Source organism: Aegilops tauschii, chromosome 7, assembly GCF_002575655.3.
Source record: "Aegilops tauschii subsp. strangulata cultivar AL8/78 chromosome 7, Aet v6.0, whole genome shotgun sequence".
Taxonomy (NCBI): domain Eukaryota; kingdom Viridiplantae; phylum Streptophyta; class Magnoliopsida; order Poales; family Poaceae; genus Aegilops; species Aegilops tauschii.
Genome location: NC_053041.3, coordinates 531,340,459 through 531,354,977, shown reverse-complemented (window position 1 = coordinate 531,354,977; position 14,519 = coordinate 531,340,459). Strand labels below are relative to the sequence as shown.

The 14,519-nt window shown below is 43.3% G+C and overlaps 1 protein-coding gene and 1 pseudogene across 1 annotated transcript; both read right to left on the bottom strand.

Moving 5' to 3' along the window:
* Positions 1-3,502: 3,502 nt before the first annotated feature.
* On the bottom strand, positions 3,503-5,394 carry LOC109761671 (tyrosine N-monooxygenase-like; annotated as a pseudogene).
* A 2,733-nt stretch (positions 5,395-8,127) lies between these two features.
* Positions 8,128-13,080, bottom strand: LOC109761672 (tyrosine N-monooxygenase-like). The gene is made up of 5 exons (XM_073502879.1): positions 12,355-13,080; positions 11,581-11,854; positions 8,891-8,947; positions 8,590-8,673; positions 8,128-8,531 (listed from the first exon to the last, which is right to left on the bottom strand). The coding sequence occupies exons 1-5, from the start codon at positions 13,078-13,080 to the stop codon at positions 8,128-8,130; spliced, it is 1,545 nt and encodes a 514-aa protein (XP_073358980.1).
* Between the last annotated feature and the right edge of the window lie 1,439 nt (positions 13,081-14,519).

Genomic DNA, 14,519 nt, shown 5'->3' with positions numbered 1-14,519 from the left:
CGGGGACAAGCGATGGTCTTTTCCTACCAATCTATCCCCCTAGGAGCATGCGCGTAGTGCTTGGTTTTTGATGACTTGTAGATTTTTGCAATAAGTATGTGAGTTCTTTATGACTAATGTTGAGTCCATGGAATATACACACTCTCACCCTTCCATCATTGCTAGCCTCTTCGGTACCGTGCATTGCCCTTTCTCACATTGAGAGTTGGTGCAAACTTCGCCGGTGCATCCAAACCCCGTGATATGATACGCTCTTTCACACATAAACCTCCTTATATCTTCCTCAAAACAGCCACCATACCTACCTATTATGGCATTTCCATGCCATTCCGAGATATATTGCCATGCAACTTTCCACCATTCCGTTTATCATGACACGTTCATCATTGTCATATTGCTTAGCACGATCATGTAGTTGACATAGTATTTGTGGCAAAGCCACCGTTCATAATTCTTTCATACATGTCACTCTTGGTTCATTGCATATCCCGGTACACCGCCGGAGGCATTCATATAGAGTCATACCTTGTTCTAGTATCGAGTTGTAATCATTGAGTTGTAAATAAATAGAAGTGTGATGATCATCATTTTCTAGAGCATTGTCCCAAGTGAGGAATAAAAAAAAGAGAGAGAAAGGCCATAAAAAAAGAGAAGGCCCAAAAAATGAGAGAAAAAGAGAGAAGGGACAATGTTACTATCCTTTACCACACTTGTGCTTCAAAGTAGCACCATAATGTTCATGATAGAGAGTCTCTTGTTTTGTCACTTTCATATACTAGTGGGAATTTTCATTATAGAACTTGGCTTGTATATTCCAACAATGGGCCTCCTCAAGTGCCCTAGGTCTTCGTGAGCAAGCAAGTTGGATGCACACCCACTTAGTTTCTTTTGTTGAGCTTTCATATATTTATAGCTCTAGTGCATCCATTGCATGGCAATCCCTACTCCTTGCATTAACATCAATCGATGGGCATCTCCATAGCTCATTGATTAGCCTCGTTGATGTGAGACTTTCTCCTTTTTTGTCTTCTCCACATAACCCCCATCATCATATTCTATTCCACCCATAGTGCTATGTCCATGGCTCGCGCTCATGTATTGCGTGAAGGTTTATAAAGTTTGAGATTACTAAAGTATGAAACAATTGCTTGGCTTGTCATCGGGGTTGTGCATGATGCGAGCATTCCTGTGTGACGAAAATGGAGCATGACTAAACAATATGATTTTGTAGGGATGAACTTCCTTTGGCCATGTTATTTTGAGAGGACATAATTGCTTAGTTAGTATGCTTGAAGTATTATTATTTTTATGTCAATATGAACTTTTATCTTGAATCTTTCGGATCTGAATATTCATACCACAATTAAGAAAAATTACATTGAAATTATGCCTAGTATCACTCCGCATCAAAAATTCTGTTTTTATCATTTACCTACTCGAGGACGAGCAGGAATTAAGCTTGGGGATGCTTGATACGTCTCCAACGTATCTATAATTTTTGATTGCTCCATGCTATATTATCTTCTGTTTTGGACATTATTGGGCTTTATTATTCACTTTTATATTATTTTTGGGACTAACCTATTAACCGGACGCCCAGCCCAGAATTGCTGTTTTTTGCCTATTTCAGAGTTTCGCAGAAAAAGAATATCAAACGGAGTCCAAACGGAATGAAACCTTCGGGAACGTGATTTTCGGAATGAACATGATCCAGGAGAGTTGGACCCTATGTAAGAGAAGCTTCCAGGAAGCCACGAGGTACGGGGGCGCGCCCTCCACCCTCGTGGGCCCCACGTTGCTCCACCGACGTACTTCTTCCTCCTATATATACCCACGCACCCCAAACGATCAGATACGAAACCAAAAACCTAATTCCACCGCCGCAACCTTCTGTACCCACGAGATCCCATCTTGGGGCCTGTTCCGGAGCTCCGCCGAAGGGGGCATCCATCACGAAGGGCTTCTACATCAACACCATAGCCTCTCCGATGAAGTGTGAGTAGTTTACCTCAGACCTTCGGGTCCATAGTTAGTAGCTGGATGGCTTCCTCTCTCCTTTTGGATCTCAATACAATGTTCTCCCCCTCTCTCGTGGAGATCTATTTGTCGTAATCTTCTTTTGCCGTGTGTTTGTTGAGACCGATGAATTCTGGGTTTATGATCAAGTTTATCTATGAACAATATTTGAATATTTTGAATTCTTTTATGTATGATTGGTTATCTTTGCAAGTCTCTTCGAATTATCAGTTTGGTTTGGCCTACTAGATTGATCTTTCTTGCAATGGGAGAAGTGCTTAGCTTTGGGTTCAATCTTGTGGTGTCCTTTCCCAGTGACAGTAGGGGCAGCAAGGGACGTATTGTATTGTTGCCATCGAGGATAACAAGGTGGTTTTTTTTATCATATTGCATGAATTTATCCCTCTACATCATGTCATCTTGCTTAAGGCGTTACTCTGTTCTTATGAACTTAATACTCTAGATGCATGCTGGATAGCGGTCGATGTGTGGACTAATAGTAGTAGATGCAGGCAGGAGTCGGTCTACTTTTCTCGGACGTGATGCCTATATACATGATCATACCTAGATATTCTCATAACTATGCTCAGTTCAGTCAATTGCTCAACAATAATTTGTTCACCCACCGTAAAATACTTATGCTCTTGAGAGAAGCCACTAGTGAAACCTATGGCCCCTGGGTCTATCTTCATCATATTAATCTTCCAACACTTAGTTATTTCCTTTGCTTTTATTTTACTTTGCGTCTTTATCATAAAAATACCAAAAATATTATCCTATCATATCTATCAGATCTCACTCTCGTAAGTGACCGTGTAGGGATTGACAACCCCTTATCACGTTGGTTGCGAGGATTTATTTGTTTTGTGTAGGTGCGAGGGACTCGCGCGTAGCCTCTTACTGGATTGATACCTTGGTTCTCAAAAACTGAGGGAAATACTTACGCTACTTTGCTGCATCACCCTTTCCTCTTCAAGGGAAAGCCAACGAAGTGCTCAAGAGGTAGCAGCGTCCTCATTGCATACCTCACTCTCTGAGTTTTTTAATGTTTTTTAGGCTGCTTATTGATTCCCATGGCAATTTGCTAGCGTATATAAACTTGTAGGATTAAAAGTAAGAAAACTATGTGGTACTATTTAATTGATGAACCAAAATAGAAAGACTATTATAGGCTGCTATGTTGCCCCGCCTGGGACTTGGGCCGGAAGAAACAACTCAAATAGAGTTGCCCTATATGCGCCGACCTACTTTCATCCTTCGTTGGTGATATTAAGAGCATCATCTTGTATACATTTAATCTCTATTTGTCCAAAATTAATACTAGATGGGTGGTTGTTTGGCTATCACGTACTGTTCCAATGCTTTGGACAAGCCTAGGACGATCCATCGGCGCATGAAAGAAACCGGCTCGCTCGTACGTGAAACAGACAAAACCAAAATAGCTAGCATATGTGAAAATCAATCGAAGTGGAACGAAACAAAGCGAGACGAAAAAAGAATATTTCCTTCCTTTATTAGTAAGTATAGATTCATAAAAAAATAGCTAGCATACTCGCCATATCGGTGATTCATAGCTCGTTATTTGCTCAACAATGCATGAGAGGGTAGAGGTGCACTGGAAGACGTGGCTCAGCATGTAGCACTAGCGGCTTCTCTACGAAGAGGTCGTGCTTGGACCCGCTGAGATTGATGGCCGACACCCCAGCCGGTTTGGTCCAGGTGAAGCCATGCAGGAGCCTGCCAAAGAGCACCACATTGATGTTGTCTCCCATATGGCGCTCTGGCTTGGAGCGGAGCAGTTCATCCCAGACGGTGGGGTTCCGGCCCAGGGCCAGCCGGCTGAGGATGACGTTGCTACCCTTGGGCACGCGGTAGCCCGCAACAATGGTGTCTGCAATCGCGATGTGCGGCAGGTTGAAGGGAGCGATTGGGTGGAGGCGAAATGCCTCACGTATGCACGCCTTGAGATAGTTGAGCTGCATGATGTCTGACTCTTGCACCGGTCGCTCGCGACCGACCACCCGGTCCATCTCCTCCACTGCCTTGGCCAGAAATTCTAGGTTGTTCACCATCTCCGCCAGCGCCCACTCCACTGCGTTTGACGGGTTATCTATGGCCGCTAATATTATGCCCTGCATGCATTCCATGGAGATAAATGTAAGTTATTACAATCTATACCTTTGCATAAAGAGAGATTACATTGAATAATTGGAAATTTAAATACAATTCAAGTTGAAATCACATCAAAATGGTAGAAAATTACAATAATGCTATGTTTAAACTATTAATTCATAATTTCTTATTCTATTGTTTCCATTTTCTAACACCTGCGAAATACGGTATAAGATCTAGTATTTAATAGTGTGAGCTATTACCTTTTGTCATGGATGACGTATTAGTACCTTGTAGGACTATGAGGCAATTGGTCACTAAATTCAATCTAGGCCCTTGAACCATCTTAAAATTTCTCATTAATTAATAATTTGCTTACCTTATATTGTGCTTTGACCTCATCGATGTTGAGCAACGGCTTGCCGTCACCGTCGGCGAGCGTGATGAGAACGTCAAGGAAGTCCTGGACCCCGTCCTGCCTCTCGCTGCTGTTCCACTGCCTCCAACGCTCTTCGATGACCACGTCGTGCAGTCTATCCACTTTTGTGTTGGCCTCCTTAATAATTTTCTCGTGGCCGTCGAGATCTAGGCCAAGTAGACACGGGAGGTAGTCGCTGACACAGAACGCGAAGGTGAACCCTAGGAGGGCGAAGGAAGCGTCCATGTGCTCCACCTCCATTGGCCCCGGCCCGCCGTTCGGCTGAGGCTCTCCGAAGTACCATTGGCCAAAGACAAGCCGGCGGATGACGTTGCCGCAGTAATGCCGCGCGACGTGCCTGAAATTGACGTTGGCTAGTCCCGACGTTGAAGATGACAACTCCCCGGCGGTGAGGTTGTAGATGTAGCGCGTCAAGTTGTTAGCTTCGTCGGCGCGCTTGTCATGGAGCCATTTGTGACGGGAGGGGCAGATGATCTCAGAGGTGAGCACCTTGCACATCTTCATCCACTGGTCGCCGAACGGCGAGAGCACGACGTCCTTGTACCCGCTGCTGATGGCGCTGGAGGCGAAGGTGAGTGGGCGGGATGAGAAGTTTTTGTCCTGCTTCTTGAGCACCTCCCTTGTGATCTTGGGACATGTGATCGGGACCACGTGGACGCCGCCAAGGCGGAAGTAGGCGATGTCGGTGCCCATATCCTTCATCACGCGATGGATCCAACGGAACGCTGGCTTGTTGACCACCATCTCGGGCAGGCTACCCACCATGGCCACGGCCATGGCCCCGGCGGAAGTGGAAGCGGCACCGTCGCTGATGAGCACGTGCCACATCAGACCTTGCTCTTGGTAATGACAAGGTATATGAGCGTTATTACGATGAGCAGCTGGGACACAACAAAGCAGCAGCAAGCCAACATTATGGAGACTACTGCTTGCAGAGTGCACACAGGTTTGCGAGGTAGCTACCCTTGTTATCGTTGCGTAGGGAAGCCAACTTTGCTCTCCGTGCTGCTCTGCCCATGAGTGCGAGACCCTACTTTATATGTTACCTCCGTCCCAAAAAATTGGCTTAGATTTATTAAATACGAAGGTATTTACGTATCTAACACTAAACCATGTCTAGATATATTCCTCATGTGTGGATCGATCGTTTACCACATTTATCACATGGCATTTCAAATGTATTAATCCTCAACTAATAATAATAATTTTCTACAGAATGAAAATTCTTCTATTCGTAGATTGTCTTCTATTTATTTAGATATGAAGGATGATACTAATAATAATAATTGTTTATCCAAACGTAGTCAAAACAGAAAAAAAAACTTCTATTTATAGATTGCCTTATATTTATCTAGATACGAAGGCTAATACTAATAATAATAATTGTCTATCCAAATTTAATCAAAACAGAATAAAAATCTTCTATTTATAGATTGTCTTACTTTATCTAGATACGAAGGATGATATTAATAGTAATGATTGTCTATCCAAAAGTTATCAAAATACAATAAAACATCTCCTATTTGTAGATTATCGAGAGTACTTATCCGAAAACTAACCATAATTGTCTTTCCAAAAGTATTTCAGACGCCAGGATGATGAACCATATGGGCAGCTTTCGGTTTGAAGAGATGGTTGGACCATGTCCGGGATTCAATGAGATGCTACATCGAGACCTCCCATTTAGCGCTGTATGCGCCAACGAACGATGGAGCGCGTAACCCCCGCTCCCCCGCGCCGCCTTATGGGCTAGCCCATGTGTGGGTAGGGAAAGCCGAAGCATCTTTTTTTTGCTTTTTTTAAATTGTTTTCCATTGTAAGACTAATTCGGGATTTCAATATAGCTACAACTTGTGAAATGTACATGAATTCAAAAAATTGTTGATGATTTGAAAAAAATGTTCGTGAAATGATAAATGCTGACAGAATTAAAAAATGTTCACCAAATTCCAAAACATTTCTTGAATTCAAAAAATGTTCGTTATTTCGAAGGAATGTACATGTTTTTGAATTTGATGAACATATTTTGAACATCGATAAACAAATTTGGCATTTTATGAACATATTTTTTATTTGATGAACAAAATTTGTATTCAAGAAATTTTTTGAAAAAATTATGAACAAGATTTGAATTTGATGAACAGATTTGTAATTTAGTGAACAAATTTTGAATGTGATGAACATTTTTTGAAAACAATGAACAAAAAAAGAATCCGATGAACATTTTTTTAGTTCGATGAACAAATTTTGAATTTTTATGAACATTTTCTAAATCTGATGAACAAAAAATTGAATTAGATGAACATTTTCTGGATTGTTGACCATTTTTTTACATGGTTGAAAATTTCTAGAATTCGATGAAAAAAAGGTGTTAACGAATTCAAAAATAAAAATTGCCAAAAATAGTCAAAAACTGAAGAAAGTAAAAAGTAAAAGAAAAAAAGAAGAAAAGGAAAAAGGAAAAAGAAAGAAAAAATGAGAGAAAAAAATAAGAAAAGAAAGTAAACATTTAAAAGAAAATAAAAACGGAAAACTAATATAGAAAACATAAAAAACCAAAAAACCGGTTTTGGGAAGGTTCTAGAACCTTCAGAAAACCGGTGGCAAAATAAACCGCAAAACGGGCCGGCACATACGCTAAACGGGGAGCCCGACCGGGGGGGGGGGGGGGGTTGCGTGCTATGTTGCTAGCGGGTGACCTACGCGCTGTATAGGATCCCGCTGGTACATCATGCATGGGACATGCATGCACGACGCAGGCAAGAGTGGACTCATGGGCCTCCTTCTAGCAGGTTAAAAGATGTGTCCAAGCACGTGCAGAACTGGGCACGTACGTACTGACTTCGGTTCGGTGTGGCTTGAAAAAGACCTGCATGAGCTCTACGACAGGGAAGAAGTGATGCATCGGCCGGAGGGGCGACCGCAACTCCAAGTTCTTGCAGAATAGGGCATCACATAGGCGCCGTAAAAACACGATTCTAAGAGCATCTTTAACAGGTGCGCAACCGCACGACCCGCACAAACTTTTTTACAACGTCAAAATGGCGTTTATTGCGTGAAGCAAGGCGCTGGCTCCAGCAGCCGCAGTAAAATATGGCACGCGCGAGCAGCTCCAGAAGGCGCGCTAATTTACCGAGCGTGTGAGCAGCCGACGCTTGCAAATATGATTTTAACATGCCCATTTGACAGTATATATGATGATGTTTCAATCATTAAACAAATGTGCAAAACAAAGACATAGCATAGTTCACTTGCATGTCATAGTTCAAAATCACCCAACCAAGTTCATGACAAATAAAAGTTTGCACAAACAAATGGCACATCAACAATCATGCCACATCACTCATCATCGTCCTCTTCTTCCTCCGATTCTTCCTCCTCATCCGAAGATGATTCTTCCTCCTCTTCATTTTCAAGCGCCGCATCGTCATCGGGAGCTCGGATGGTGTTCGTAAGATCTCCAATGGGAAAAAGCGAAGGTATGTGAGGCACACCGGAAGACATGCGTCCACCCATGTCACCCGGATGTGCACCCGTGCCTCTCATGAGAGACCCAAAACTCATGCCTCCCATGATAGCTCTAAAGCCACCCATGCCTCCCATGGTAGCTCCGAAGACACCCATGCCTCCCAGCCGCCCATGGTATCTCTGAAGCCACCCATGCCTCCCGTAGGTGCTCCCATTCCTCCCATGGTAGCTCCAAAGCCACCCATGCCACCCATGGCCATGGCTCTTTTTTGGACCAATACTTCTTCAGGGGAAAGAATGACGTACTCCTTTTGCCTATCATCGAGTTTAGATCTGTCCATAAAGAACAAGTGCTTCTCCCATTTCAATAATCTAGATTGCTCCTCCATGGCCAATTTCTTCTCCTCCAATGCCACCTTCCTCTCCTCGGCATCCACCCTCCTCTCCTCGGCCGCCGCATCTTGGCTCCTTGTCATCATCCTCACCTCGTTTGCTTCCTTCTTCTTCTTCTTCTTCTTCTTCTTCTTCTTCTTCCGTCTTCTTCTTCTTCTTCTTCTTCTTCTTCTTCTTCTTCTTCTTCTTCTTCTTCTTCTTCTTCTTCTTCTTCTTCTTCTTCTTTTCTTTTGCATCTTTCTTGCCTCCATTTGGTCTCTTTGGTTCGGACTAGGCAACCGAGTTTGGTGTAGGGCTTCTCCTGCCGCCATCACTAGATGCCTCCTCCTCCTCCTCATCATCCAAATCAATAGTTGCCTTGCTTTTCTTGCTCTCCTCTTGGTCATCATGGGCCTTCCATTTCTCTTCATCCTTCAACACATTGTAGCAACGGGCCAACACAAATGGTCTCCCTTTCTTGACCTTCCTTTTCTTGGTCTTCTTCTCTTCTCCTTGAAATAAGTTTTATGCAATAGTGACCTACAAACAAAAGAACAAGTTAGCACTTGAAACACCAAAAAAGAAGCATGAACATGGAAGGAACATAAAGACATGACACTTACCCTATCTCTATCATTAATGCCAATTGAGTTTATCGTGTCAACCGCCTTCTCAGGTTGTGACAAATGGCACGCATCATTTGTCACAACATGTGAGTTTTCTCTTTTTTCGTAGATCCGTTTATTCAAAACATTTTATCTCTTAAACCGTGCATCCAAATCTCGAACCGTTTTCACCGTTCGATTCCTTGCGTCGAGATCTTAAAAACTAGATACCATGTTGATAGGTTTTAACGAACTTTTTCTTCATGAATAAACAGGACGAAAAAACCGAACCAAGAGCATGGTTTTTTCCCTTTTCGAAAGAGGCATGGTCGTGCCTCTACCGGAATCACAACCGTGCCTCTCGGGGAAGCAAAACCGTGCCTCTCGGGGAAGCAAAACAATGCCTCTCACGGAAGGAAAAAAACAAAAAAAATGCGTTTTTTCCTTTTTGAAAGAGGCACGGCCGTGCCTCTCGCAAAATCACAACCGTGTCTCTCGCGGAAGCAAAATCGTTTCTCTCGCGGAAGGAAAAAAAACCAGAAAATGCATTTTTTTCGTTTTCGAGAGGCACGGCTGTGCCTCTCGCGAAAGCACAACCGTGCCTCTCGCGGAAGCAAAACCGTGCCTCTCGCGAAAGCACAACCGTGCCTCTCGCGGAAGCAAAACCGTGCCTCTCGCGGAAGAAAAAAATGTGCTTTTTCACGCAATTGTTTTTTGAGTTTTTTGGCCTAAAAGCTGCGGAAAACCAAAACGTTGAAAAAAACCCCAAATAAACCATTTAAAAAGCCGAAAACGCGTGCGAAAAATATTAAAATACGAAAGGAGCGTCTAGAGCGCGACATGTGGCAGGGCGGCTGAGAGCGCGCCAAGTGGCGCTGATCGTTGCGAGGCTCCCGAAGGAGCCCTCGTCAACTAGTTGCTCCCTTTTTATTCTGTTGCTTTCGTTGTATTTGGTTCGGCATTTGTTGTGCTGATTTTGTGGTTTTTTCTTCCAAGGTTTGATTCCATTCCGGTATTTCTTGGGCTTTTTGTTGGGTTTTTTTCCTTGAGGTTTTTATTTTTAATTTTTATTTCAGTTTTTTTCCTTTTGATTTACTAGCACATATGCCCGTGTGTTGCAACGCGGGACAAACATTAGTCTTTATCATCAAAATTAATTGCAAGAAATAAAAAATCCGTAGAGAGAGAGGTATCTCCCTGGTGGCACGGGCTTTGGTGGACACCTCGGCGTGTCATCACCCATGATTTCATGTTTCGTGAGTGTGGCAACGAGCTGGTCGTATGCGTCAAGTGTGAAAATTGCGAGTTCCTCCTCGTCCTTAAATGCCTTCTCGGTCTACCCCACCCATCTGCTTCTCGCCTTTCGTGTAAATTATAATGATTTAGCCCACGAGTCCTTCAATTATGCACCATGCACATCGGCATGAGTTTGCAAGTTTAATCACGTCTTTATTTCTTCCATTTGCCCATAATAGTCTTGAATCTTTAATCGGGTCTTCATTTCTTTCATTGGCCTACAATCTCAGATATTTAGTTGGGTTTTCACTAGTTCCATTGGCCCATAATCACAGATCTTTAATCGTGTCTGTATTGCTTTCATTGGCCTATAATCTCAGATCTGATCACCCTCGAAATGTGCATCCTCATTGCATACCTCACTCTCTGAGTTTTTTAATGCTAGCGTATATAAACTTGTAGGATTAAAAGTAAGAAAACTATGTGGGATTAAAAGTAAGAAAACTATGTGGTACTATTTAATTGATGAACCAAAATAGAAAGACTATTATAGGCTGCTATGCTGCCCCGCCTGGGACTTGGGCCGGAAGAAACAACTCAAATGGAGTTGCCCTATATGCGCCGACCTACTTTCATCCTTCGTTGGTGATATAAAGAGCATCATCTTGTATACATTTAATCTCTATTTGTCCAAAATTAATACTAGATGGGTGGTTGTTTGCCTATCACGTACTGTTCCAATGCTTTGGACAAGCCTAGGACGATCCAGCGGCGCATGAAAGAAACCGGCTCGCTCGTACGTGCAACAGACAAAACCAAAATAGCTAGCATACGTGAAAATCAATCGAAGTGGAACGAAACAAAGCGAGACGAAAAAAAGAATATTTCCTTCCTTTATTAGTAAGTATAGATTCATCAAAAAAATAGCTAGCGTACTCGCCATATCGGTGATTCATAGCTCGTTATTTGCTCAACAATGCATGAGAGAGTAGAGGTGCACTGGAAGACGTGGCTTAGCATGTAGCACTAGCGGCTTCTCTATGAAGAGGTCGTGCTTGGACTCGCTGAGATTGATGGCCGACACCCCAGCCGGTTTGGTCCAGGTGAAGCCATGCAGGAGCCTGCCAAAGAGCATGACACTCATGGTTGTTCCTAGTGATGCCGCGATGCATCCCCGCCGTCCGGTGCTAAAGGAGATGAACCGCAATTCGCTCTCAGTAAGCACCACATTGATGTTGTCTCCCATATGGCGCTCTGGCTTGAAGCGGAGCGGTTCATCCCAGACGGTGGGGTTCCGGCCCAGGGCCAGCCGGCTGAGGATGACGTTGCTACCCTTGGGCACGCGGTAGCCCGCAACAATGGTGTCTGCAATCGCGACGTGCGGCAGGTTGAAGGGAGCGATTGGGTGGAGGCGAAATGCCTCACGTATGCACGCCTTGAGATAGTTGAGCTGCATGATGTCCGACTCTTGCACCAGTCGCTCGCGACCGACCACCCGGTCCATCTCCTCCACTGCCTTGGCCAGCAATTCTGGGTTGTTCACCATCTCCGCCAGCGCCCACTCCACTGCGTTTGACGGGTTATCTATGGCCGCTAATATTATGCCCTGCATGCATTCCATGGAGATAAATGTAAGTTATTACAATCTATACTTTTGCATAAAGAGAGATTACATTGAATAATTGGAAATTTAAATACAATTCAAGTTGAAATCACATCAAAATGGTAGAAAATTACAATAATGCTATGTCTAAACTATTAATTCATAATTTCTTATTCTATTGTTTCCATTTTCTAACACCTGCGAAATACGGTATAAGATCTAGTATTTAATAGTGTGAGCTATTACCTTTTGTCATGGATGACGTATTAGTACCTTGTAGGACTATGAGGCAATTGGTCACTAAATTCAATCTAGACCCTTGATCCATCTTAAAATTTCTCATTAATTAATAATTTGCTTACCTTAGATTGTGCTTTGACCTCATCGATGTTGAGCAACGGCTTGCCGTCACCGTCGGCGAGCGTGATGAGAACGTCAAGGAAGTCCTCGACCCCGTCCTGCCTCTCGCTGCTGTTCCACTACCTCCAACGCTCTTCGATGACCACGTCGTGCAGTCTATCCACTTTTGTGTTGGCCTCCTTAATAATTTTCTCGTGGCCGTCGAGATCTAGGCAAAGTAGACACGGGAGGTAGTCGCTGACGTAGAACGCGAAGGTGAACCCTAGGAGGGCGAAGGAAGCGTCCATGTGCTCCACCTCCATCGGCCCCGGCCCGCCGTTCGGCTGAGGCTCTCCGAAGTACCGTTGGCCGAAGACAAGCCGGCGGATGACGTTGCCGCAGTAATGTCGCGCGACGTGCCTGACATTGATGTTGGCTAGTCCCGACGTTGAAGATGACAACCCCCCGGTGGTCAGGTTGTAGATGTAGCGCGTCAAGTTGTCAGCTTCGTCGGCGCGCTTGTCATGGAGCCACTTGTGACGGGAGGGGCAGATGATCTCAGAGGTGAGCACCTTGCGCATCTTCATCCACTGGTCGCCGAACGGTGAGAGCACGGCGTCCTTGTACCCGCTGCTGATGGCGCCGGAGGCGAAGGTGAGTGGGCGGGACGAGAAATTTTTGTCCTGCTTCTTGAGAACCTCCCTCGCGATCTTGGGACATGTGATCGGGACCACGTGGACGCTGCCAAGGCGGAAGCAGGTGATGTCGGTGCCCATATCCTTCATCACGCGATGGATCCAACGGAACGCCGGCTTAGTGACCACCATCTCGGGCAGGCTACCCACCACTGGCCACGGCCATGGCCCCGGCGGAAGTGGAAGCGGCACCATCGCTGATGAGCACGTGCCACATCGGACCTTGCTCTTGGTAATGACAAGGTATATGAGCATTATTATGATGAGCAGCTGGGACACAACAAAGCAGCAGCAAGCCAGGATTGTGGAGACTGCTGCTTGTAGAGTGCACACAGGTTTGCGAGGTAGCTACCCTTGTTATCGTTGAGTAGGGAAGCCAACTTTGCTCTCCGTGTTGCTCTGCCCATGAGGGCGAGACCCCTCTATATATGTTACCTCCGTCCCAAAAAATTGGCTTAGATTTATTAAATACGAAGGTATTTACGTATCTAACACTAAAACATGTCTAGATATATTCCTCATGTGTGGATCGATCGTTTACCACATTTATCACATGGCATTTCAAATGTATTAATCTTGAACTAATAATAATAATTGTCTACAGAATGAAAATTCTTCTATTCGTAGATTGTCTTATATTTATTTAGATATGAAGGATGATACTAATAATAATAATTGTTTATCCAAACGTAGTCAAAACAGGAAAAAACTTCTATTTATGGATTGCCTTATATTTATCTAGATACGAAGGCTAATACTAATAATAATAATTGCCTATCCAAACTTCATCAAAACAGAATAAAAATCTTCTATTTATAGATTGTCTTACTTTATCTAGATACGAAGGATGATATTAATAGTAATGATTGTCTATCCAAAAGTAATCAAAATACAATAAAACATCTCCTATTTGTAGATATTGAGAGTACTTATCCGAAAACTAACCATAATTGTCTTTCAAAAGTATTTCAGACGCCAGGATGATGGACCATATGGGCAGCTTTTGGTTTGAAGAGATGGTCGGACCATGCATCCGGGATTCAATGAGATGCTACGTCGAGACCTCCCATTTAGCGCTGTATGCGCCATCGAACGATGGAGCGCGTAACCCCCGCTCCCCCGCACCACCTCATGGGCTAGCCCATGTGTGGGTAGGGAAAGCCGAAGCATCTTTTTTTTTGCTTTTAAAAAAAAAATTCCATTGTAAAACTAATTCAGGATTTCAATATAGCTACAACTTGTGAAATGTACATGAATTCGTAAAATAGTTGATGATTTGAAAGAAATGTTCGTGAAATGATAAATGCTGACGGAATTAAAAAATGTTCACCAAATTCCAAAACATTTCTTGAATTCAAAAAATGTTTGTTATTTCGAAGGAATGTACGTGTTTTTGAATTTGATGAACATATTTTGAACATCGATAAACAAATTTGGCATTTTATGAACATATTTTTTATTTGATGAACAAAATTTGTATTCAAGAACATTTTTTGAAAAAATTATGAACAAAATTTGAATTTGATGAACAGATTTGTAATTCAGTGAACAAATTTTGAATGTGATGAACATTTTTTGAAAACAATGAACAAAAAAAGAATCCGATGAACATTTTTTTAGTTCGATGAACAAAT